Source organism: Salarias fasciatus, chromosome 10 (genome assembly GCF_902148845.1).
Source record: "Salarias fasciatus chromosome 10, fSalaFa1.1, whole genome shotgun sequence".
Lineage (NCBI taxonomy): Eukaryota > Metazoa > Chordata > Actinopteri > Blenniiformes > Blenniidae > Salarias > Salarias fasciatus.
In genome coordinates, this window is record NC_043754.1 from 2704584 (window position 1) to 2731054 (window position 26471).

At 44.3% G+C, this 26471-nt stretch overlaps 2 protein-coding genes across 3 annotated transcripts; both read left to right on the plus strand.

Moving 5' to 3' along the window:
* Positions 1-1039: 1039 nt before the first annotated feature.
* Positions 1040-7184, plus strand: capns1a (calpain, small subunit 1 a). The gene is made up of 11 exons (XM_030101594.1): positions 1040-1217; positions 2850-2904; positions 2991-3027; positions 3104-3196; positions 3300-3357; positions 3723-3787; positions 3995-4063; positions 4269-4347; positions 5464-5580; positions 5655-5713; positions 5805-7184. Exons 2-11 carry the CDS (start codon positions 2858-2860, stop codon positions 5829-5831), a joined length of 651 nt encoding a protein of 216 aa, XP_029957454.1. The 5' UTR covers positions 1040-1217; positions 2850-2857; the 3' UTR covers positions 5832-7184.
* Positions 7185-9255: 2071 nt separating this feature from the next.
* Positions 9256-17763, plus strand: LOC115395999 (nuclear apoptosis-inducing factor 1). Of its 2 annotated transcripts, none has more exons than XM_030101729.1 (5): positions 9256-9360; positions 11193-11387; positions 15890-16330; positions 16551-16604; positions 16696-17763. In XM_030101729.1, exons 2-5 carry the CDS (start codon positions 11261-11263, stop codon positions 17142-17144), a joined length of 1071 nt encoding a protein of 356 aa, XP_029957589.1. In that variant the 5' UTR covers positions 9256-9360; positions 11193-11260; the 3' UTR covers positions 17145-17763. The 2 variants fall into 2 exon arrangements, with proteins under 2 accessions (XP_029957589.1, XP_029957588.1); XM_030101728.1 differs by lacking the exon at positions 9256-9360 and adding an exon at positions 11654-13193 and having other exon boundaries at positions 11256-11387.
* Positions 17764-26471: the final 8708 nt, after the last annotated feature.

The window sequence follows — 26471 nt, forward strand, 5'->3', positions numbered from 1 at the left end:
TAGGAAATAGCTTGGTGGCTCCCTGCTGATGATCCAAGTAGTTCTCAAACTGTGGTTCAGGGACCAGTTCGGGTAATAAGGGAGCTCCATCGGTGGCTCAGACTGAATAAAGATCATTATTACTCTCCTGTTGGTGCATGACACATACAGAATATCAAAGCTGAGTTATTTTGATGGATGCGCAAGTGGGGCCAAAAAATGCACCGAAATGGAGATAAACCCCAGAACTGAGGTTGTTGTTGGATTTTACAGTTATGGCTCATGTGATGAAACAGATGGATGGGCACTGCTGGCGGTGATTCTATTGCTCTTTGGTGCGAATGTGTCAGTGTCAGCTTTATTTCCTATAGCACATTTAAAAAGGCATGTGGCCAGCCAATGTGCTTCACACTGCAGATGTGTGTGTGTGGTTGTCTGCCTCTCCATGTTTGCATGTTTTCAGTCTACCAGAGACCGATTCGGGTGAGCCTGCACTCACCCATAGTGAGCTGCGATTGGCTCTAGTGACCCTGATGGGTGCATTCATGAATTATTATGTGTGGAGAAATAATGGAGGTTTGATTTTTTTTTTTTTTTTTTCATCAGGTGTGACCTTGCACATCCTGAATCTTTTCGGCACTTTCTCCTCTGCAGGTTTGAAAGACTGAATCACTTAAAACACCTTCTGCCCCAAGGCCGTAAATGCTCTGCTGCAAACCTTGATTGGTTTTGCATTTCAATGTGCACCCAAAAAAACTTTTAAAAACATTCCAATGAGCATATCTATACATGATGCTGCTTTTAAATGTGCTTTTCATCAATATATGCCTGCAACAATAAGTGTTGTCAAAACTGTAATGTAGGAAATACGATAACATAAAGATTATGTCAGCCAGACTCTCTTGCTCTAAGTTGGTCCTCATCCAATATGGCGGCCATGCGGAGACGTCAATCTATCAATCTCCACCCGTTTGCTTATTTCTGCCAGCCTACGTGTACGTGAGGGTCAAAGTGGTGACGTGAGGAGATGCTGAGAGTGCAATGCAGTCAGTGGTGTAGAAATAAATCACGATAAACTTGTTTTACTGGAACCGGAAGCAGCGCGGAGTAAGCGCCCTGTCCTCCCCTGTCCTCCCCTGTCTTCCCCCCCTGGAAGCCTCATTCTGGGCGTGTTGTTTGACAGACCCTCCTGCCAGCTGCAACTCTCCGTCAACTTCACCCACAGCTGTCTCTTTACGGTAAATACTCCTTTAACCAACTTTTACGGGATTGATTTTGAGTTAGAAAGCATTGTGACGGCGCAGAGTGATCAGAAAGCGCGTTTCCTGCATGTTGCAATCAGATTAACATGTTTAACCGTGTAGCCACGTTAGCTTCTAATGCTAAGGTAAATTAGCAGATTTTGGACACTGTCATTCCGTCTTCCATGCAATTTCCGCCGTAGGTTAACGACGATTTAGCGGTTTTGTGGTTCTAACGGTACCGAGCAGCGACAGCTCATAAAGCAGCTCAGATGCTAACGCGTTAGCAGGATGCTAACATACTTTAGCTGTATCATCTTGGAATGTTAGCTCACTTCAGCTGTCAATAGCATGATTATTTTAAAGTTAATGGTTGTGTTTTACGCTCTACTCATAGTACTTCGCACGGTTCCACTATTTTTCGCAACACGGGTGTGGCTGTGGATGTTTTTCCATAACAGGAAGCATCTTTAGGGTCTGTTGGGTGTGTCGGTAATTAAAAAGTGGGTAAACAGAGGACATGCTATTTATTACATGACAGCTGATGCACAGAGCTGGTTCACATCACATTAACATCACATCAACGTGACTGGACCCTCTGAGTACAGCTTCATAAAACATCTACTTCCAATGATCTCAGTTTTTATTGGGACCCCTGAGGTACAGCAGACAAATGGCACTCATACGTAGTCATTTCAGTGTGTGTCTATTATTGATAGCTAAACAGCCATGCAGTAGGAATAAAATCTAATATTCATAATCAACAAATTGAATACAGATGATTCTGGTTATTAAAAGATTAAAAGGAGTTCTGGGTCCACTGCGCTTGTTATTTTCTGAGCTCTTGTCCTCAAGCCAAGATGTATAAAGCTCTCTAAAACCTCAAACAGTAATGTCGAGGACAAAGCAATCCTGCAAATTAATCTGAAGTTTGCTGAAACAAACACAAGATTTTGTCACATTATTTGCAGATAGCTCCTACAGCTGTGTAATAGTGCATGTGAATTGCAGTGCATTAATAACAATTTAATCCATGGAAGGGAAGGAAAACGCCTTTAATCCCCTAGAGAAGCAGCATTGTCAAATAAAGGTTTTTTTAGGAAACTTTGCAGAATTCAAAAGCAGGCTAGTCTTTATTCTGTTCAAAGAATTCCTGAAGAGAGATAAGGTTACTTCCTCAGGAAAAAAATTAGTTGTAGCTTTTTGTTATTTATATCAGGAGACTGTGAACCAGACCGCTGAATTAATGCTTCCACTGAAGCTGTTGCGCTCGCTTTTCCTCGGTGTGAATGACAGAATTCCACCACTTTTACTTCACAAGAACAGTAAAAAAAGAACTGTAAATAATTTGTATGTATGAATCATGGAATCTTTAGAGAAACTTCTTTGTGCAGTAAAAACAATATTAAAAGGTTATGTTAACGTGTCACATTGCATGCAGCTCTGATAAAAACGTAATTCCTGGATCGATCCCAGATTGGATACTGAGCTAAAGGAGTCTTTTATTGCTTCTGCTAATTAAAACTCAAACCATCTCAGATTCTGATTCCTGGTATCTTCAGATTTAGCTTGCATGTGTTGTACAGGGAAGTTATTGACATTTTTTTTTATTAATCTGCTCCCACAGTTGACTGAGGATGTTTATGACTAAGAAGTTCATCAGTGGCCTCATCAATGTTGTCAGGTGAGAAACTGGGCCAAGTTTCAGTAGAAGCTGAAGTCACGTCTGTGTTTAACCTGAAATCGTCGTCTCTCCTCTTGTCTTTACAGCAACATCGACCCGGCCATGTTCGTGCCGTCTGACCCAGTGAGTACGGCTCATTGAGTGTAGTGCCTCTTCTACATGATCATGTTTTTAAAGTTTTTTGTGTTCTGTGTCGCAGCCTCCACCTCGCAGGCCCGCGGTGTACGCCGAGCAGCACGAGAGCGACGAGGAGAAACAGTTCCGCAGAGTCTTCCAGCAGCTGGCTGGAGAGGTGAGAGTCTTTCATACATGAGTTCACGTCTCTCCATCAGCACTATTTTCTTTCATTGTTGTGAGAAAACTTGTGTTCATCATCTAGAACGTTTGTCTTTCAGGACATGGAGGTGAGCCCGAACGAGCTGATGAACATCCTCAACAAAATCATTTCAAAACGTAAGACAACTATTTTTTTATTTGTCAGCTTCCTTTCTTGCTATACTGGCAAGACTCTGCTCTTATACTTTAAGACTTGACTGGTTTTTGGTAATAAAAAAAACAAAAGTAATGATGACTGGACAATCGTGCACAAGCCAGATTGTGATGAAATTCCTCTGCTTTTCACTTTTCTTGGACTTTGTGTTCGATGTTTTGTGTTCGTAAAGTGTAGAAATATTTTAAATTGAATGGGTTTGCACGTCGAAGCAGACTTGTCACTCCAGCTGCTGTTATCTGATGGAACGCGTCATGTTATGCCTGAACCATGCGACGCTGCCGGAGCAGGTCGCTGCTGTCCGTGACTCCTGCTCTCTGTGTTTCAGATGCAGACCTGCAGACGGACGGCTTCAGCATCGAGTCGTGCAGGAGCATGGTGGCAGTCATGGATGTATCCCTCCTACTCAGAAATCAAGAGATCAGCTTTAATGTTAATAATTTAAACGGGGAAACGCGGTGTGCGTGATTCCTCTCTCAGTTACAGTCTTGTGAAAATCCACCTTCGACAAACACCCCTGATCCTCCAGTTGTCCAACACGGTTGTTTGGTGAAGGTGAAGCCAGACCACTTCTGTCTCTTGTCCTTAACTCTGTCTCAGAGTGACAGCACCGGGAAACTCGGCTTCCATGAATTCAAATATCTGTGGAACAACATCAAGAAATGGCAGGCAAGTGTGTGTATATGTGTGTGTTTTCTGTTCTCTATTCCTGTGTTCTGTGTGACTGATCTGCAGCAGATGTGAACACCGATGAAGTCGTAGTTCCGGTTCATGTGGATTTAAACTGAGTTGTGTTCTTGCAGTTCCAGTGTTTTGCAGTAATGTAGATGAACGCTGCAGCAGGATAAATTCTCTTTCTTCCGTTTTCCTTTAGGGAATTTACAAGTCGTACGACGCCGACGGTTCTGGAGTCATTGGCGCAGACGAGCTGCCCGCCGCTTTCAGAGCTGCTGGTGAGGATCTTTTAATTTCCCACATTTCTCTTTTTAATGTTTGCATAACAGTTTAGAAGGTGCTGCTGATACAAGTTTGCTGAAACTGCCCCGGGTTCTTGCTGTGACGTGAGACGTCTTTGTTTGACTGTCAGCAGTTGTGTGTTTGAGCAGGAGTTTGGCAGAGCTGCCAGCTACTTACGGGGTTTTGTGTGTCTTTCATTTGTGATTTAATCAGGTTTACGTGACCATTAAAAACATGCCAGTAAAAACAGGAAGATACGGTTCAGACTAATTACTAGAAAGGATAATTTGAACCAGAAGTAAGAACTGAGCTATAAAAATAAAGTGTTCACAGCTCTGTTTGGACCTACGATAATGAATTGTTGAGCTGAAGCTGGAAAAGGTGACTGAGTCACTTGAAGTCTGCAGTTAGAGGAATTATTAACAAATGGAGAGAACTTAGACACGTTTCATGGCCAAATAATGCAGAAAACTGGAAATTTCCTGCTCGAGAAAGAAAATCTGTTTATATTCCAGGGCTGAATGCATCCTGAAGATAAATGAAAGTCTGTGTCCGTTAGAGTTGGAGGATTGTTTCGTTACCGTCTCTCCTGTCCTACAGATTACTGCAGATCACAGACTGGGCTCTAGTGGACTCTATGCACAGCTTCACCACTTCCTGAACGTCAGGAGGCTCCTTGATTCCATGATAGGACGAGCTGATTAATCCAGGTGTCCCTGACCTCTGTAACCACAACAGTAATGATCAGACACACCTGCAGTAATCGGCTCGTCCTATCACGAAAGACAGGAAACAGGGAGCCTCCTAAAGTTCAGGAAGTGGTTGAGTTGTGCATAGAGCCCATTAGAGCTTGGATTCTATTCAGCTGGTGGTTGTTGACCTTTAAGATGCTCCAGTTTTACTTTCACTTTGTGCACTTAGTGTGTTTGGCGCACGTATTCCCACTATCTGAGAGAAAAGCAAATTTTAGAGTAAATTTAATTCACTTTGCTCATTTTGATCTCTGACTTCTGGCTTTGTGTGTGAGGACACATTGTTCAGTGGCAGGTTTGAGGATATGTTCGGCGGTCACGCTGTGAAAGACTGAATTTCTGCGATCGTCTCTCCTGCAGGCTTCCCTCTCAACGACGAGCTCTTCCAGATGATCATTCGCAGATACAGCGATGAAAGCGGAAACATGGACTTCGACAACTACATCGGCTGCCTCGTGAGGCTGGACGCCATGTGCCGTGAGTGCGACACCTCCTTCCTGTGATGAACCTGTTTTTCACACCTTCAGCTTTAGAGAGTCCTTCTGTTTTAGGTGCCTTCAAAACCCTGGATAAGGACAACAGTGGGACCATCAAAATCAACGTTCAGGAGGTAAAGACACATCGCTCACCACTGCTGTTTCCGCCGAGCTTGTGTTTCCAGTCATTTGAGGTGTTGAGCTCTCTGTCTCTCTGTGTTCCAGTGGCTCCAGCTGACCATGTACTCCTGAGTGCAGACCGACTTCCTCCGGCTTGTTTTATGGAACCACTTTGTCAATCCCTCACAGTACAAATCATTTCCCCTCCATCAACCCAGCAGCTTCCCACAGCGCTCGGCCGAGCTCTTCTACGTGCAGATTTACTCTGAATGTTTACGCGGTGAACGTGTCGTAGGAATCTTTACTTTTCTTAAATGGCAGTGAGACAGAATCGATCCAGGAGAAGCACAAACCTGCACCTAGAATGGTTCCAACAGCTGAGAATAACAATCCTGAGGACACCACCCGGATGAGTCTTCCTGATTCAGAAGAAGGTGTCAGCGTCTCATTTATCTCCTGCCTTTGGTCTGCGTGAAGTGAGACTAGCGAGAGCAAAGGCAGGACGACACGCGAGACGCTCGGCACGGTGTGAATTTACTGACAATCCGAATGTGAAAGCAGCTTTGCTTCTGTGGCTGGGTACACTCGCAACGCTCTCATTTCTAAAATGGGAATCGTCGAGCAAAACTATCATTTTTCCCAACTTAAATCCGCTTTTCCACATCTTCTGACCCCCGGCTGGAACAGGAGGAGGTCAACGCTGTGAATGACCACACACACGGTCGGCTGTCTCCGCCTCTTCTACATGAGTTGATCTAACTTTCAGCTGTGCAGGTGTGTGTGCTGACTGGGTCTGCTCTGCTGCACCTGTTGGGGTGTAAAGCACTGCGCTATCTTGTCACTTCAGTACACAGCGAATAGCAAAAAGTTCTAATCGGCTTGAAAAACACGAGCTGGATGAAATAATGTGGCTGTAGAGCACATCTGAGTGAAACCAGCCCCTCTAATGTTAACTCCCTGATGTAAGTCATCAATATTGGTTACTAATTAAAGGAAAATGATGCTCTAATAGTAATGATGGTACACTGTGGACACAGCAGAGCATGTGCTAATGATTGATTCTCTTTATCTTTCTGTTAATGCATTACTATCAGGAATGCTTCCTGCAGCCACCAAGGGCCTGAAAACACGTACTGTTAAATCCTGAACTTACTTTCAAATGTTCTAATACTACAAGTAGTTTAATATATCTGTATTTAGTTTATCTAACTGTGTATTGCACATTAACAACCAAAGAGTCTGTTCCAGATGAGCAGGATAAAACTGTGCCATTTCGTTTCAGTGCATCCTGCTTTGTTTCAGATCACTTTATGGAAGCCAGAGTGTGACCCCGTGTTAAATATTTACCCATGCCAGATGTTTATGCCACTATAATGCACGCAGCCAGTAGTGAAGAGGCCATTATTATTATCAAAGGTTAGACCTTGTAGCGATGATTGAACTGTTACTGAAAGTGCTTGATGAAATAAATACGTGTGCCATATTTGGAATATAAATGGTCTCTTCCATGTGTCGCCGTGTTTCCTGTTGATTGACTTTGGTTTGAGCCATTTAACTCGGTGATTTCTCGCTCAGCGGGCGCAGAGCTGCTGTCTCTCTGTCCTGGTCTCTGGTGAAGCAGTTCCAGCTGAGAGTAGCCTTCCTCCACAGAGCCAAAGAGAAATGGCCCTTGAATAAAGATCAGCTGTGTTTTCTGATAGCTGTCTGTGTGCCGGCGGCTTATTTCAGCCGTTGCTTCTTTCCTTGACTTAATAACTCTGTTACTTTGGAAAACCGGTGTTGCTCTGAAACAAATGCAATCTACTGGACTCTGATGACAGATCAATATAATGTGTGCAGACTGTTTGTTTTAGTCTAACTGATCCAGCTTCAGCTGATTTTAATGAGGTGATTACTGATTAAAATGACTTATCAATACAAACAAGACATGCAAGTTAATTTTCCAGGTAAAAAGGTAATATTGTTTTGTTTTAAAGAACTAAAAGCTATATTTGACGTCTTTGAAAGGGTAACTTTTTCAAAATGATGGGTCTGTTGTGATGCAGGTTATAACATATTAATCATCACAGAGCAGTCATGGGATGGAAAACTTATTCTCGACACTAGAAAAGCAAAGTTAATTAAGATTAATTGACAAAACTAATATTCTCAAGTTTGGATACAAGAGATTTAAATGAGTTTCACAATCACCATGTTACGTTGTTGTAGTCAAGGCAACAGTCAAGAATTCTTCACTGTAATGTAATTCTGTCTTTAAGAGTGGAAATTTCTGTGAATCAGTATCATTGTATGTTAGAGGCATGCTGGGATGTGGGCTGGGGTCAAGTTGAGGTCACCTCGGTTGTGTTTGGCTGCTGGTCTGGTGCCATTTTGGAAACGGGAAAAGAACAGGGTCAGCAAGCAGAGGGTCGGCATTTCCAAGCAGAGTGCTGGTTGTTTTCTAGTCACTGACTGACTGTAGCCACATACGTCTGCTGTTGTTCCTGTTAAGATTCTCTCATTCTTGAGGCTGAATTCTCTCTGTTGTTCTGATGCCAAGCTGCAGTCGCTTTTTGCAAAGCTGCAAGCTGCAGTGTCTTTGACGCTGAGCGCAGCATTCCTGATCCTCAGCAGGTTCCTGATCTTCAGCAGGTCCCTCACCTCGCCGTTCAACCAGGGTATCTGGTTGGGGAACACACGGTTTATTTTCCTGTTGGTAAAAAGTTGCCCAACAGTCTGGAGTAACCTGTCTGATCTCCTAGCTTTCGGTTTGCTGCCTTATGTTGGACTCATTGGTTTCAGTAGCAGCAGTCATCAAATAATCCATTTCTTTAATACACTTTATCCAACCAACAGGGCAACTGCAGCAGGTGAGTAACATGAGTGAGTGAAATGGAAAGACATTATATAATTCATTTAATAAAAGGAATTTGATATGGCATGCATATTATTAATGTGTTTTGATGTGTTAAAATTAGAATGTAAAAATAGTTTTACAGCATCAGAAATTGCTTCTGATAAATGGTCACTGCACCTCCCACCTCATGTAAAATGTAATTTACACCCTTGTAAATAACTTCAATTCATTCCTAAACACACTCTTTACATTCATAAACTTCCCTGTCATATAAAGACAAGCTGCGTGCTTGTGCTGATCGTGTTTGTTGGCGTGCGGGAGTGTGTATTTGTGTCTGTTCGTGTGCTTGCTTATGTTTTGTGACTCTGTGTGTGTGTGTGTGTGTGTGTGTGTGTGTGTGTGTGTGTGTGTGTGTGTGTGTGTGTGTGTGTGTGTGTGTGTGTGTGTGTGTGTGTGTCTGTCCATGCGTCTGTTTGCGTGTCTGTGCATGCATGCGTGCGTGCGTACGTCTGTTTTCACCGCGCTCTTTCAAAGTAAAATACGTTTTAACGTTAATGTAACATTTTTTTCATGTTCACAGAAACATCCATTGATATTGTAATTAATCTAAATGTAGACAAATGCACATAACGTGATATTAGCATCTGTCATTGTGTTGTTCGTTAATATTTAGCTCTTCGAAATTTATTTTCTAATTGGTTCACAGTGAACCGGAAGTTGTCTTCCTGATGCTAGCCTAGCGGCTAGTTTGATGGTTGCTAGCGGGACGCTAAGGAAGTTTATCATTTCGTTTCTGGACTGAAGCAGAACTCATTCGACTTTCTGGTAAGTTCACTGCCTCCATAAACACATCTGTTGCGGTGTTAAGCTGGTTGGGGGGAGGTTGAAGAGAGCTCGGTGCCTTGTTAGCCTTTTGTAGCGTTAGCTAACGACGAGAGCTAATGAACCGAGCGGCGTTGTGTAACATTACAATAAAGCCAAACAAACAGCACGAGGCAACTTAATGAGATACAACTTTAATACAAAGGAGGGGATGTGTTGTTGTTGTTTCTTTTATGAGGTGCACAGAGAGCGAATTCTGCATTGTATGAAGCTAACTGCGCCATTGAATGAGTAAAGTGAGCATTGCCCATTGTTCATTCAGTTAGTGTTGTGGTAGCGATCCAGTTGCAGCATGCAGCTGGTAAATGTGCAGGTAATCTACCTCCCAATATGTGGTACCTGTAGCTTTAACTACCCCTCAATCTGTGGTACCTGTAGCTGTAACTACCCTCCAATCTGCTACATGCACAGATAACGACCCCCCACCCCCAAATCTGTGGTACATGCACAGATGACTACCCCCCAATATGTGGTTACCACCTTCAAAATCAAAACTCCTACTCGGTTTATTCATCATCACCTCAGATAACTACACCTACACACACTGCTCAGATTATGAGCCTGGATTAGGACAGCAACGTTGTTATAAAGAGAGTTTATATGGTAGCACCCAAAACAGTGTTACAAAGCATTTCACAATGAAGGGAAGACAGATCATCAATATCACCATCATTACGAACAAGACACTCAGTCACTCACTTATGGGTAATCAATTATGCCCATCAGGCTGGAGTGCAGTGCAGTGCTATAACTTTTAATGAGTTTGAATCAGTGTGATTGTATCTTCCAATAAAAAGCTTTTGTTATGTGGTTTTAGTAAGATACTCTGTGTTTTTACTGATAATTATTAAAATTTTTCCACAAACCGAGATGAGTAAAGTCAAAATGAGAAACTATATATTGCATGCTTTTAAACATTTCCCTTGGTGTGTTTGGTCTGTGCTGTGGTGAATGCTGTTGTGGACACTTTTTTTTTTTTTTTTTTTTTTAGATAGATTTGAAGCTGATAATAGGGATACATTTTCTTATACGTTCTGCACAGCACAAGGTAGATTACATAAGAGCAGGACAGTGTTACTGAAAGTGTAGAGCTTCACTAAATTAAAGGAGATGACAGCTACATTGTACTTCGATATGTAAGAATAAGTTATCCTGTACATCATCCGTGCATCATGCCTCCCATGATTTCATGAGATATATAAGCTAACTGAGAATGGACTGTTGTGCAGGGAAAAGGTAACAGGCTAACAGTTATTTTGGCGTTGCTTTGATAGTGGCATCACTTTTTGCTGCCTTTCTATTGGTTGTCAGCAGCTGTAGCTTGTAGCAATAGTCACTTTTCGAGTTACATAGATCAGCACCTTATTGTCATTACAAAGACAACACTCCATTTGATGCAATCGATCATTAATAGTTGTGATGTGACAATTGTGAAATTGCTGACACCGTTAGAAAATGTTTGGCAGTCTGTGGACTGGACACATAACCGAGACATCGGTCATCCTTGATCCAGTCTCACTTTCCAACAGAGGACCAGATACTTTAGACCGCAATCAAAGATATCATCAATATTGATTATCTTTTGTCTGAGAGGGAAAATCACACAATGCAGAGCTGCCTTCAGAGGAGGGACAGAGAATTAAAGGTGGATACATACCCGGCCAGAACAGAGAAACTTGTTAGTTTTCTGAAGGTAGAAAGATCAAGAATTCAGTCGGTTCTGAGTTCAGATTTAACTTCGTCTTGATCCGCGCTATTGATCCTCTCATAAACAGCTGGAGAACTCTGAAGAGCAGCAGAAGCCACAAAGTAGAGGGATCCCTGCGGACGTTGTGTGTCGACAATGTCTTCACCAATCTACTACAGCCAAGAGAGTGTGATCCGCTTCAAGAAAAGAAAGGCCCGTTTCTCCTTCAGCGAAGTCCACATACTGCTGGATGAAGTGAGGAAGCACCGGATGGTTGTCGTGGGTAAATACACACTTCTCCATGTGGGATGAGTTTCTGCTTTCAGGTTTCAAAGTCTCAGAAAGTAATTAGGGGATTGAACTACTATATTGGCCCGACTATAGGACGATATTTTATTCCAGAAATTGTATTCTCAAAATGGGGTCGTATTATTATCGAGGACTAGATTGTTGTTAGACATCTGTGCCGCTAGATGGAGCCAAAGTACCGGTGACCAGTAAGTGACTGGAGCGTTACATTGAATGTATGCTTGTTTGTTCTCTGAAAAGGTCTATAACAGGATCTGTTGAAAAATGGAGGAACGTGGCCATCTGGAACAAAGGGGCTCGAAAGGTCGAAAAGTGAGCAAACAACAGAGGCGAAGTTTTGATGCCAAGTTTAAATTGATGGCAATCAAAGCAGCAGAGGCAACGAACAACTGCCAAGCGGCCAAGAAGTATGGTGTAACGGAGGGCCACGTCCGAAAATGGCGAGTACAGAAAGAACGCCTAAAGAATGCTAACACTATGAGAAAAGCTTTCCGCGGTCCCAAGAGTGGACGCTTCAGAGAGATTGAAAGAAGGGTGAGGGAATATGTTATTGAAAAACGGAAAGAAGGAATGCCCATCTCCAGAGCCATGATTCAGCTGAAGGCACGGGAATTAGCCGACGAATTCAAAATCCCGCCCACCGAGTTCAAAGCGAGTCTCGGCTGGTGTAAGAGAATGATACGGCGAAGTGGATTAGTATTAAGACACAGAACACGCAGAACAAGCAGAACAAGCCTTGTCCAATGCTTGCCCTCTGACTTCAAGGAAAAACTACTGTCATGTCAGCGGTATGTGCACGAGTTAAGAAAGAAACATCACTACCCCTTGGATCAGATGGGATACGCTGGTCAAACACCTGTTCATTTTGACATGCCATCACCTGTCACCGTGGAAAAGAAAGGAAAAGTCCCTGTCAAGTCGACTGATAATGAGAAAAACAGGATTACAGTGATGTTGGCGTGCCTTGCTGATGGTACAAAACTGCCCCCATATGTGGTTTTACAAGGAAAGACGATACCTGAGGAGCCCACGCCACCTGGTATTATTGTTCGAGCTCAGGAAATGGGCTGGATCGGGACAGAGCTCATGGTGGACTGGCTCAAGGCTGTGTGGGGCCGACGGCGCGGGTGGCTCAGAAAAACAAGAAACATGCTGATGTTGGACGCTTTCCGTGGACCCTTGACTGAGCCTGTCGAAAAGCAGCTACGCTCTATGAACGGAGACCTAGTGATCATCCCAGGGGGGATGACAAACCAGCTAGAGGTGCTTGACGTTGTCGTCAACAAGCCATTTAAGGATACCCTGCACAAGAAATACACAGAGTGGCTCCCGTCTGCAGATCAGGCACCGACGCCGACTGGAGGGATCCAGCAGCCTGCCGTTCCTTTGCTCTGTGAATGGGTCCTACAGGCATGGGATGCTGTTTCATCAGAGAGCATCATCAACGGCTTCAAGAAATTTTGCGCTTCCAACGCAATGGATGGCAGCGAGGATGATGTTCTGTGGGAGGAGGCGGGGCCCGCGGAACAACCTGAGGACGACTGGAGTGATGGCAGCCAGGACGATGCGGGCCCCGCGGATCAACCTGAGGATGACTGGAGTGTTGGCAGCCAGGACGATGTTCTGTTGGAGGAGGCGGGGCCCGCGGAACAACCTGAGGACGACTGGAGTGATGGCAGCCAGGACGATGTTCTGTTGGAGGAGGCGGGGCCCGCGGAACAACCTGAGGACGACTGGAGTGATGAGAGCGACAGTGAGCCCAGTGAGGCAGAAGATCCCAGTGAGTAATGGACTGTAGCACCGTATTGGCCCGACTATAGGACGACTCTGATTATAAGACGACCCCTATTTTTCAAATATCATTTTGTGAAAATAAAAATATGTTGAAGACAATAAGGTTACTCATAAAACAACTTTTTATTGTGCAATTATTCTAGGAAAACTCACAACAGAGATAACATCATTTCATGTGATTTAAGTTCAAGAAATAGTACTGCAGTATTAAAGGTGCATTAAGGAGTTTGCATGTTTCATGCAAAACAGCGCCCCCTGCAGGCCTTGGGCGTAATGCAGCTTAGTGAAAAAATCGTGCCTGTGGCTTACGTGCACGGAAGAGAGGAACTCCTTCCTTGCTCGTTTAGTAGCGCTCGAGTAAGCTTTAAGGTTCTTTTACCTGGTGGAGTCTGTGTGGAGCTGTGGCAGTGCGAGAAGCCAGTCTTTTCTTACTTTCTGGAAGATTCTGCTCAGTTGTTGCTCACAAGCATCTGACGGAGTAATGGCGGACAAAACGAAACTTAGGGTGCTTTCACACCTACTAGTCTGCTAGAGTGGTTCGGTTCAGACATAAATGTCGCAGCTGTCAACTAGTTTGGTTCGCATTCACACCACTTGTTTTTGCAGACAAATTATCCACTATGACCCTCCTGCCCCTTGGTGGCGCTGCTCACACAGCCGGAGCATGCATTACGTCATTGCTTTCAAATTCTCCCCAAAAAAATTGTGGTGCCGGACCGGCTCTGCAACTTTCAAGTGACAATTTAGCGCTGTTAGCGGTACTTGCAATGAATATGTCAGGGCACATTGTACACATCATTAAAAATGTTTAACATATTTATGGTGGAAAATAAGTATTTTTAAAGTTGAAAAACTCCTTAATGCACCTTTAAATAAAAAGACTATATTCCCTTTCTCAAAATCTGAGGCTATGACTCAGCGAATAAGCAACAAATAAGTCACCTCAAAGGTTTAATAACTGGATTAATAATGTAAATAACTTTATAACCATCAAATTCATGTTCTATTCAACTTCATTAACAATTCAGTCTAATGTATCTTGGCCGCTTGGCAGTTGTTTGACTCTGCTGTGTTGATTACCATCAATTTAAAGTTGGCATTAAAACTTCGCCTCTGTTGTTTGCTCACTTGTCTAGCTTTCCAGCCCCTTCGTTCCAGATGGTCACGTTCCTCCATTTTTCGTCAGATCCAGACCTTTTTAGCAAACATACAAGCATACATTCACTGTGACACTCTATTCACTTCCTGGTCACCGGAACTTTGGCTCCTTGTAGCGGTGCGGATGTCTAACAACAATCTAGTGCTCGATTTTAATACGACCCCATTTTTAAGAAGACAATTTCTCAAATAAATTATCGTCCTATAGTTGGGCCAGTACGGTATATTCTGAAAAACATGATGAGCCAAAGGACACTTTGCACTACTGTTTGTTTTGTTTTTTTTTGCAGTCTGACTTGTTAATGTTCTTGAATAGCACTTGACTTTGACAGTTAATGCAATTTATTGCACTGGCATTACGTCAATGATTGCACTACTGTTTTGTTGCAGTCTAGAATTTGTTTTTTAGACTGAATTATTAATGTTCATGAAGTTGAATAGAACATGAATTTGATGGTTATAAAGTTATTTACATCATTAATGCAGGTATTGAACCTTTGAGGCTACTTATTTCTTGCTTATTGTTGCTTATTTTGAGAAAGAGAATATATTTTTTTTTTTATGTAATACTGCAGTAATATTTTTTTTTACTTAAATCATGAAATGTTATCTTTGTTGTGAGTTTTTAACTTTAGAATAATTGTACAATAAAAAGTTGTTTCAAGAGTAACCATATTGTTTTCAACATATTTTTATTTTCACAAAATGATATTTAAAAAATAGGGGTCGCCCTACAATCGGAGTCGTCCTGTAGTCGGGCCAGTACGGTATTGGAGATCGATGACATTAAAGGGATACTTCAACATTTTAGCAAATTGGCCCATTTAACGCAATTCCTTAGTCATTTCGAACAGCATACTTACTTTTTTGTGAGGTTGAGCTATTGTTTATTCAGAGGTGAGTCGTTGAAGGTTTTCGGGACAGACACAATGGAAGTGGATGGTATTTTTGCTTCCCCTCGTCAAACCCATACAATACAAAATCCAACAACCCCAAAACACTTTGGTGGACACGTTATAATCCACACATTCACTACGCTGTGGAACACCAACAAATAATATTGTAGCGTTACGACACTGAAGCAAATACTGGGAACTACTTTTTCTTTTGAAATCACTACGCCCAGACGCCATGTTTAGTAAGTAGTTCCGTTTTAGCAATCTTCGCATAAACAACTCAATCTGGTAATTTTACATTAATATTTCACAGCGTAATGAATGTGTGGATTATAACGTGTCCACCAAAGTGTTTTGGCGTGGTTGGATTGTGTATTTGATGAGTTTGACGAGGGGAACCAAAAATACCATCCACTTCCATTGTGTCCGTCCCCAAAACCTTCCCCGACTCACCTCTGAATAAACAATAGCTCGCCCTCACAAAAAAAGTAAGTATGCTGTTCGAAATGACTAAGGAATTGCGCTAAATGGGCCAATTTGCCAAAATGTTGAAGTATACCTTTAACTTATGAGATGATAACAATTTGACTATGGCAGTCGAACATCATCACACTTTTTTCCCTCACAGGCAAATTCAACCGCGGCGTGCCAGCGGACATGAAAAAGCAAACGTGGGCGGAGATCACGGCGCGCGTCAACGAGATCGGCGAGTGTCAGCGGGAGGTCATGGAGGTCATCAAGAAGTGGTCGGACCTGAAGTGCGACACCAAGCGGAAAGTGGCGGCCATGCAGGCGGGGACGGTCCCCAACAGAGGCCTCAACTCGCGCCTTTCCCGAGACCTCAATCCAACAGAGAAGATCGTGCTGCAGATCCTGGAGATGGGGGCGGAGGACCAGAGCTCCGACGACTTCGGCCCGCTGGGCGACGACGACGACGTGCCGGAGGAGGAGGAAGAGATGGAAGACGAGGACATGATGAAGATGCAGAGTTCACCGTCGAACAGCGGCTTGGAGACGGAGTCCATGCCTCTGCCATCTTCATCCCACATGAGCGGAAACACACAGACAGGTACGACAGAAGATCACAGGTCAGAATCACACATCCCGGTTTTTATTTATAGGATTTACAGTGTTTTCACAAAGGACTAATCTATTACCACAATATTTTCTCAAATAGACAAAAAATACTTAACAATGCTAAATGCTGTTTAATTCATTCCACCTTCCCTGTAAGCTGTGTGGAGTTAATAATGTACTGATGTTTTGTGTAATGATTCTGATTGTTTCAGGAGACACGCCGCAGCCTTCCTCGGATGGCCAAGAAGAAGCCGTTCCCTCTGAAGGTGAACCGTCCTGAAGCCAGGAGGCTTTTCGCAGCGTTGCTGTAGAGCAGCCAGAAAACACTGACGTCGTTTTTTTTCTTTTTGTCTTCAGAGATGGAGCCTATTTTTCCAGACTCGGACGAGGACGGGCGGGACGACGATCTTCCTTCAACTCAGACGACGAAACCAGCCGAGGACCACCAAGCCAACAACGGCGTCCAGAAGGAGGCTCCTCCTCCCCCTCCTCCCGCCGCCTTGCCGCCTGCGCTGCCGGAAGCGCTCCCCGCCGCCGCCCCGCCGCCGCAGAGCTCCAGGGACAGCATGCTGCAGAACGCCTCGCTCAGCCTGCAGGAGCAGCACGCCACCAACCTGCTGCTGGAGACCGTGTCGCGCTCGCTGGAGCTGCTGTCCGAGTCGGTGCAGCAGCTGGCCGAGACGCAGCAGGAGTTCGTGCGCGAGTCGCTGCAGCTGCAGCGCGAGACGGTGCAGGTTCTCAGAGACTTCACGGGCGGCGCCATCGCGCTCATGCACGACAAACTGAACGGGCGGCCGGCGTTATAACGGCGCCGCGTCCCCAGATCTCTTTAAGTTGCAACACTGAGTCCATCCTCGGCCTTCAGGCGCAGGAACGTGCGCCTGTCTCTTCCTCTGGACTTTATAGTGCTCAACAGTGGTTACATTTTGAAACTGTCAGTAGAAACATTGTAGGGCTGGTGTTGCTGTATGTGCGGTTACAAGAACCCGGATTAGGAAAACACCCAACATTAGCCAGAACAAAAGGCCTGGATTAACTTTTAGTTTTCCTTTTGCTACTGAAATTGAGACTCATACACTTACATTTTTTTATCGACAAAACACCACATTTAAAGCTTTTTCAGTCTTCTAATCATGCAAAGTTTTTATTTGAAACGGTTCTAAAGACTGTGGCTGTTGTTCATGTTCTGCTTCGGGGTTCCGTCGGTGTCCTGAGATGATCGCATGTACTGTAACGAGAGCGGACGTCTGCGCCTGACCATTATATGGTTCTTATGTCTGAGAGCTAAACGCTGAGTGTCGGGTTGGAAGTGAAAACTCTGTGATTGTCTGACTTAGTTTTTCTTTTTTCTTTTTTTTTTACAGTGCAAACACTTGAATATAAAATTTCCAGTGAGTTCTTCCAAATAAAGTCCTCATGTAATTAGACAGGTGTCATTTTTCTTCACTGAGAGAAGAAATCACTCATACAACTTGTTACAGCACCTGGAATAATTAAAGTAATTATAAATCACAGTCAATACACAACAATGCTAAAATTCATGATCTCGTTTTAAACACTACGTGTCTAGAAACTCGAGCAGAAATAAGTAAAGCTGCACACTGCTTCGACTTTAAAGGCTTCTGCTTGAGAATAAACGTGTCTCCAGTGTCCGACTTCACTGAAATGTTTTGGTAGACCAGATGTAAAAGGGAGGGTCTGCAGCTTTTCTCTGAGGCAGTCAGTTTCCTTTTGCACGATCAACATAACTGATTCAGGACTTTGTTGCGTTCGGGATGCAGGTGTGTGCAGGACCTCTGGAGCTGCAGCAGGGGGCGCTGCTGCACTGTAACATCGGTGTGTGAGGTGTTAGGTTAGGAAACAGTTTCATGTGAGTTTTCCCTCAAAAATAAAAAAAGTATAAATAAACAAACCAATTAAAACTTGAATATTTACAGTTTATAGTGATTTATTCAATTTATTCCTAAAAGTGTGTTTAGTTTGCATCCATGCATTTACATTGAATACTTATTAAAGTTCAGCTTTAAACCCAGATTTCCTCTGCATGAGATTGACTCTTTCCTCTCTGATCCCTCATTGAAGTGAAACCAACAAGCATTAGCAGCAGTCTTCAAAATTCACATTCGCCGATTCAGAGTCTGCTCTCGATTCCAGGAACAAGTGTGTTTTCAAACCGGGAACCTGCACAAGGGGGGGTCTTAGATCCAAAAACTTATGGATAACTAACATTTTCTATTTATATTCCAGCAGATTATGATGCAACTAACTTTGCTCTCTTGGAGATTTTTACTTAATAGCATCTAAATTACAATTACAGTATGTAAAACATTCATGTTCAAGAGCTGTGATCAGCGCTCTTGTTTCACAGAACAATAATCCTGAATTGTACTCCAATGCAACAGTCCTCTCAAGGGCAAAAAGCAACTTATTTTAAGAGGAGGAAACCTGCAGAACCAGACGCAGAGGAGAGTTTCTGCTGGTCCAGTTGGGGTGAAGGGACAGAATGAGAGAGGAGGACTGGAGGGACAGACAGACTGAGGGGAGGGGTTCCAAACCCTGGTTCAGGTCGGAGGGGAAGCAAGCAAAACGCAACAGATTGTCAGAAGAAATCCTGAATCCACCTGCTGCAGGTGTGATGGCAGCAGGAACTTGTGGTTCTGTTTGAGGCGTTACCTCAGGTTAAAGTTGGTTTAACCCCCCCCCCAGGGTGGCCTGTTCCACTCACACCTGCTGCTTATCAGCTCACCTGTCCTCACCTGTTGTCTGCAGCAGCGCACCTGCAGGACATCAGCTCCTTTATCCACAGCTTATCTTCCCTCCTGCAGGGCGGCACACACACTCCGAACCTGTTAATTGATTCTATGATAAAATGTTGTGAACATTTCACCCCTCTTTTCACTCCTAACTAAACTAATCATTCTTCAGGAATCGAATTGGGGACATTCATTTGTTTGACCAATCCTGTAAAGGAGCAGAGGGGCAGGAACATTAAAGCGCTCCAGGGAGCTGTGGGGGTCAAGGGTCATGTCAGGGAGCCACTTGTGACACATCAGCAGTGGGATTCAAACCCGTGACCGCCTGATCAATAATCTGCTTCTCTAACCTCCGCCTGCAGACGTCTTTGCACTTTCAGCTGCTGTCAGTCTGATTTTTTTTTTTTTTTCTGAACGCGACATTTTCACTTTGACTTTCGCCTCAGCGGTCAGAATCTGAGAAGTTGTGGAGCTGCCGTCTTCAAGCTGAGATCGTTCATCAAACCTCAGCAAGATGAAGAAAGCTGGAGGAAGCGCCTCAGTAATGATTACTGCCATGCAGCATCCTGTGTGTGTGTGTGCGTGTGTGTGTGTGTGTGTGTGTGTGTGAGGCGGCCTGATATCAATACAAATAGTCTCAATGCAACACGTGTGAAGTTTTGAATGCTTTTACAGTGAAAACGTGACTGTATTTAATGTGATGAGGGAATCGACTGGACCTGAATGACACTGTTTTAGCTTTAGAAGACTGTAAAGAGAAACGTTCTACCTCGAGCCAGAGGAATCCCTCAGTGTGTGGAGTCCTGTACTGCAGTGATCACATCTCCTGCCTCACAAAGAGGAAAATAATAACAAAAAAAGTTTATCATGAAAGAAAATATATATCAATGTAAAGAAGATGCTGAGCTCTGCAGGATGTTACCGAGGGGGAAGCCTGATATTCACTCCTAATTATATTCAGACACAAATAGTGACACACACACACACACACACACACACACACACACACACACACACACACACAGAAAGAGGGATCGTTAAGTCAAACTGTATTGTTCCCCTGCAGCCCCCCCCCCCACCCCCCCACCCCAGGCTGGGCTGGTTAAACAGCTGCCAGGGCCGGGCTGGGCTGGCCGGCGTGCCGCAGCAGGCGGAGGAGGCCGGGGGGAGGCGGGGGGAGGCGGAGGAGGCCGGGGGGAGGCGGGGGGAGGCCGGGGGGAGGCGCGGGGGGGGGGGGGGGGGGGGGGGGGGGAATCCAGCAGGAGCTCAACAATCTGCTGGGGTTTCCTCCGTTGCTGAAAGGCAGGGGGCAGCAGCATTGTGTCTGGCTGGGGGGAGGGGGGGCCTGCAGGGTCCCTCAATAGGCAGCTGTATTCACATTGTGTGTGGGGGGGGGCCTTTTACCTTCGCTTCTTTACGGGGGCCCTTCAACCTGAGACTTAAGCCTCAGTGAAAAGCTATTATTCACTCCGAGGGCCCATAAAACTGTATTCTGCTGGCTGGGACCCCCCCCCACCGGCTCTCTTCACAGGGAAGCGCCACTTTGTTCGTGTTACTCAGAGGGTGAATATTTACACTAGATCTGCACCTCTTTCTATTCACTTCATAAATGCCTTCATACGCTGCACTTCTCTGTCCCGATGTGGCGCTGCGAGTGCAGAACGAATACAAGCTGGAAACAGAACAGGCGAACAAGTCTGTAAACAGATACTGCAAGAGGAAAGCAGCACATTTAAAACTGGAAGTAGAAGTAGAAAACATGCACAGTCATTATATTTGCCCCAGTTTTCTATTTCTGTGAGTTTTGGATAAAGTTGGTCGACATCTGGAGGGAAGCCGTGAATTCAAAGAGACACAATGCGAAGTGGAAAAAATCGATCCATCGATCTGTCCCAGTGCGAGTCTATATGTACGTTTCCTCCCCCTTCCCACTGCCCCGGCTGACCCCTGTGCCCTTTTCCTTTTCTTCAGTTTTCACCCCCACCTGTTCTCGCCCCCCTCTTTCATCTCCCATCTGCCACGGGGCCGCTGCAGGACCCGGCCCGGGGAAGGTGGGGATATGAAGGAAGGCAGCTCGGATGGGATTAAATAATTATCCAGGCTCCTTTTTGTGTCCCTACAAAGGAGTAATTATGCATCTGCCGCTGAGCCGGAGCGCTCCGCTTTATTTACCTCCTCGTCTTCTTTGTTTTCGGGAGGATTTGTGACTCGATCAGTGACTCGCAGACACAGATTTGTTTGTTCCATATGCTCAGGCGCAGCATTTCTCTTAGAGAACCAGCATAATAAATAATAAGAAGAGCATCCTTCTTTGTGCTGCCATGTATACTAAAGGATTCTAGCAGTGACTCACTTCTAATGTGCAAAAAAACCCTAAAACCTTTTCATGATATCACATGCACAGCAGTTTTGGTAATCATCCAATTACACTGCTTCTCATTTTCTCATTGCATCTTATGGGAATGAGCGAAGGTATATGTGTGTGATCTGATTCAGCAGACGAGCTGCTGCTGAAGTGAATGATTCAGTGTGAACGCACTGGGATCCAAACTAAACCTGCAGGCTGCTCTTTCAGTTTGACAGTAACTTAACTCCATGAAGGACACCACATGCAAATTGGAGAAGTTAAATAAGGGTTTTATCTTGTTTAGACTGTGATGCAGTGATCAGAAGGAGTGCTGCACCCCTCCAGTAAGAAAACACTGAGCTGGAGGAAAGTCAGGTGATAAAAGTCATGGGGAGCCATCTGAAGAAATGCTTCTCTCCTCCATTCCATAAGTCTGAAGGCAGACTCGCTGAATGGAGGCTGTGTGTTGTTTCATGTCTGAAGACTCGTTCCGCGTCGATCCGTCCAGCAATTTGATTTTCACATCACAACTTTCAGACCACAACTCAATATGAAAACCAACAGTGTAGAATCAGAGATCCTGATGATGAGTGTGGAGTTCCACAAGGCTCTGGTTTGGGACCTCTGCTATTCTGTGCATTAATAATACAGTCTCATTTGCAGACGGCAGAAATTTGTTACATTATGGGGATGATCTAGAACAACTTCTGGATCAGTGCAAGTAATAAAAAAGGAAAACTAAAGAATTGCTTTGATGCAAACTAAAGAGTTCTAGATGTAGACAATATATTTTCTGTATTTGAATAGTAATCACATAGATGTAATAATTAAAATCTATTTAGTTTAGTAAAGACTGTGGTCTAAATCTCTTGTGGACTTCATACTTTTACACATAAGGAGGACATGCTGGAGTTATAATTGAACTGTAGTTTTAAAATTCTGCTTAAATAAAACAGTTATTGTGAAAAAATAAATGAGATATTTTTAAGAACGTCTCATTGGCTTTTTTGTCTGAGAAAAAAAATATGCTGTGTTACATATCGTTATCTTGGTAAGAAGAGAAACTATATCTCACTTTTACTTTCGAACAATTTTCTGTAGAAAAAAATATAAAATACTTCACTGCATATGTTTTCTTTTTTATGATAAAACACATACAAATGAAAGTACTGAAATCTTTTAACTGAAAACAGTGACTTTTAATCTTCCCGCTCAGTTCTTCGGTTCTTCTCTGCAGACTGTACAGACTGTAAGACCAAACTGCCTGCATGGGCGAGGTGTTGAAGGAAACAATGGCTCAGGAGTTATGGCGTGCGGAGCGTTCACCGGGCCCAGACGGGAAGAAATGAGACGCAAATAGTTTGATTTGATGGTCTGTAACTCAGGGGAGTGAAGAAGAGTCAGGAAGTACAGTATATCTGCCACAATCATTGTTACACACTGATTTGACTCATAATGCACGTCAGGGCTTTTATCTCCACCCGTAAATATCCTCAGTGTGTGTGTGTGTGTGTGTGTGTGTGTGTGTGTGTGTGTGTGTGTCGGTACCCAGCAGTGCTTCAGCATGCAGCATCATAATGAGATCGATCAATCAGCTGAATGACATGCATGAGTTAGAGACCGCATGAGCGCATGAGCACACACACACACACACACACACACACACACACACACACACACACACACACACACACACACACACACACACACACACACCCGGGCCGGCAGCCTCCAGACAGTCGCTCCACCCTGCTTTGTGTGGGGGCAGACAGCCGGCCCGGTGCTGCTGCAGAAGTGGCCACAGCAGGCCGACTTTCCCCCCCGAGGGCCCCGAGGGCCCCGAGGGCCCGCTGGGGTCAGAGGCAGCGTCTTTCTCCCAGTGTCCTCGGGGAGACGGACCTCCAAGCTGCCGCAGGGGCTGGATGTGTGAGCCAGATGCCGGCCACTCCAACTAATGGGAGGTCCGGGGAGGGACGGTGGAGCCGGGGTGGTGCTGGTGCTGGTGGTGGGGGGTGTGTGTGTGTGTGTGTGTGTGTGTGTGGGGGGGGGGGGGGTGTAGGGGGGCTGCGACATGACTCCTCTATGGTTCCCATGCCCCGTGGCACGCTCATGTCACACTCCTGCAACGTATACAGCAGAGAGGTAGCACTGTCCATCTGCTCCTCTGACACAAAGACGCCGACATCCTCCTCCTCCTCCTCCTCCTCCTCCTCCTCCTCCTCCTCTTCCTCCTCCTCCTCCTGATCCACAGAGATGCTGGAGATAACCACCGTGCACACAGGGCGAGCTGCTCTGTATCCCCACAGGAATAGGAGACGATCTGCGGGTCGGACGTGTGACACGAGGCGTGTAGGATGGAAATATGATATATGGGAGCATGTGTGACTCGTACACACACACACACACACACACACACACACACACACACACACACGAGTCATGGTCACAGTTACAAGTGTCAAAATGTTACAGCACACAAACCATTGGATGTGACAGTAAAAAGATGAGAAACGAAGCTTTTTAAAACTTGATCTGTCCAGAAAAAAAGAAGATGCTGACTCCTTAACTTCTCAACTTCCAACAACTGCTTTCTTTTTTCGTCTATTCTTAAAAATTCCAGCTGTAAAGCAGGGGGAACTGAGTCAATAACTTGATTCATCACATCTGAACAGCTCAAGCATTGTCTGTCTATAAAAACAGAATAAACTCTAAAAGTCAAACCAGTCCTCTACCGGGCTCGATTACACTCGGGGTTCTTAGATTTTCCAAAGTGGAATGGGAGACAGAGCTTTGCTGTCGATCCAGCTCCTGGTTTCAGGCTGTACACACTCATATTTGATCAGGTTTAAAGTTCCCCGATTCAGATCTCGCGGCACCATTTTCTTAGTTGAGCTGCTGTAGGTTTGGACTTTATTCAGTGCACATTCTCCATTGCAGGTTTGTTTCTCCTCTCCTCTAAAAACTCATCTGCAGGCCCCAGCTCACAATAAGAGTCAAACTTCCCTCCTGATGACTACAGTCTGTCCTCCAGAGCAGCTTTTCCAGTCTGATCAATGACCCTCCCCAAAGAGGAGAAAAATAAGAAATCAGGAACTTCATGTTTTTAATAGAAGCGACATCTCCATCTGGTTTATTCAATGAAGCTTTCTCTGTTTCCTGAGTCTCTTATTGGTCGGTCGCTGATTCTGGCTGAGAGGTAATCTGTCCTGCAGAAATCGTGGGTCTGAAGACAAACGCAGAGAAGATTTCAAATGATTTAATGGAATATTCGGAACGCACTCGCACTTCTTGTCCCTAAAACAGAGGGGAAGCATCTGGAGTTGTAGTAACATATACATTATTATGCAGTTTTTCAATTACGTATTTTTGAATAGATTACTTTTGCTTACTATTGTGGTTTGTAAGTCACAAATGATTGAAAGTAAAAAAAAGAAATTAATAAAAATTCTTAAATTTTCCCTGAATAACATTATTTGGCTGAAATCCTTTATTTAAAACATTTCAGAGAGTGTTTTCTGAAGGATTAACTGGAATCAGCCCCACAGCTCCATGTAGCTGAACTCCATCCAGTCTCATAGACAGTTCATGGGTGCACAGTAAACTGAAAAAAGATGCTGAAAAAACAAAAGGACTGTTTTAATAAACCTGATGATCAATACTGGATGTGGTTCACTAATAATCACACTTTCTGAAGTGTAAAAATGACTGAATATTGACTTGAAATTTTAAAAAAGAGGGGCGTTTTCTGTGTTTCTGTTTATGTGCAGGAGATTTTAATGAGTGCTGCAGCAGTGAGAGATCGCTCCCTCACCTCAGTTTGCTCCAACACCATCAAAACCAACATGCTCGGAGGCTGCAAGATGCTGCAGATGCAGAACTTGTTTTCTCACATTTTATCATATAAAAGATGCTTATTTTACTTTATAAGTCGACTGGGTCAAGGTGGAAGACAGAAACTAAATTGAGTGTAATCCTTTTCAATCGTTTTATGACACTTTGTTGAACTGAAATAACAAGAAACGTGTGGAGTTGACAGAAAAAAAAAAAGATTCAGAGGGTTCTTTAACTGATGGACCTCGCTGTAGTCCAGGGCTCTATGTGGCCAGTGGTTTTAAAAGAGTTTTACAACCCTGAAGACATATAGATAATGTTTTATTTGTCTCTAATAACAACCAGTAAACGACTTTGCAGCCTAAAATATATCTGTACAGTTTCCTTCTGCTTCTATTTGGACCATTTAATGGTTAAAAGCAGACCCTCTGTCTGGGGACCTGCCTGATATTCCTCTGTAATTTCAGTATTAAAGCCACAGCTCGGACCTGAGGAGACTCTATTGTCATGAAAACTTTTTCCAAAGCTGCAACATAGTATTTCACAACATTTCATCTTTCCCTCACCTCCTCGGTGTTTGTTTCCTCCTGTATTGTTCTGCTTGTTCCTCACAGGGAAGCGTGCCAGGATATACAAGGGGGCACTTCAGGCACGCGTCCCCCGCTTCCTCATTTCAATATGAATAGGATACCCCCCATCCACCCCCCCCCAGTCCACCCCAGTCCACCCCATCCACCAGCATCCGCCCGCATCCACCCCCACGCGCATGCACACACATGCCAGTCTGCATAATAATTTAACATTAATAAACAGCAGAGCTCATTTCACTTTCTCCACGGTTTCTGGAGACATTTAGTCATTTTCCAGTTTTCATTTCTCACATCACCCTGGATCGTGCATTGATTAAATGGGTCTGAATTAAAACCTAAACCTAAAAACTGTTTTTTCCTGTGAAGTTGGTGAAACGTGCAGAACAGGGTCGGATTAGTGAAACAGAAGCTGAGGTGTGTTTGTTTCGCCTCCATCACATCACTGCCAGCGACAGGTGCTGAAGCCGACAGCCGAGCACAGCGCCTCCTAAATCAATAAGGGGCTGTGTGTGTACGTGCGTGCGTGCGTGTGTGCGCGCGCGACTAGACGCTTAGGGGAGACAATAGCGGGGTTTGGAGCGACCATGTGCCGTTGATTACCATACAGCTGTT

Bases quoted from the DNA above. Each gene is read 5' to 3' on its own strand.
- LOC115395999 (XM_030101728.1), top strand. From the start codon at position 11,678: ATGGAGGAACGTGGCCATCTGGAACAAAGGGGCTCGAAAGGTCGAAAA. The intron at 16,331-16,550 runs GTACGACAGAAG...TGATTGTTTCAG, and splicing joins GAGCGGAAACACACAGACAG to GAGACACGCCGCAGCCTTCC. The intron at 16,605-16,695 runs GTGAACCGTCCT...TTTTGTCTTCAG, and splicing joins AGAAGCCGTTCCCTCTGAAG to AGATGGAGCCTATTTTTCCA.
- capns1a (XM_030101594.1), top strand. From the start codon at position 2,858: ATGTTTATGACTAAGAAGTTCATCAGTGGCCTCATCAATGTTGTCAG. The intron at 3,028-3,103 runs GTGAGTACGGCT...TCTGTGTCGCAG, and splicing joins TGTTCGTGCCGTCTGACCCA to CCTCCACCTCGCAGGCCCGC. The intron at 4,348-5,463 runs GTGAGGATCTTT...TCTCTCCTGCAG, and splicing joins CGCCGCTTTCAGAGCTGCTG to GCTTCCCTCTCAACGACGAG.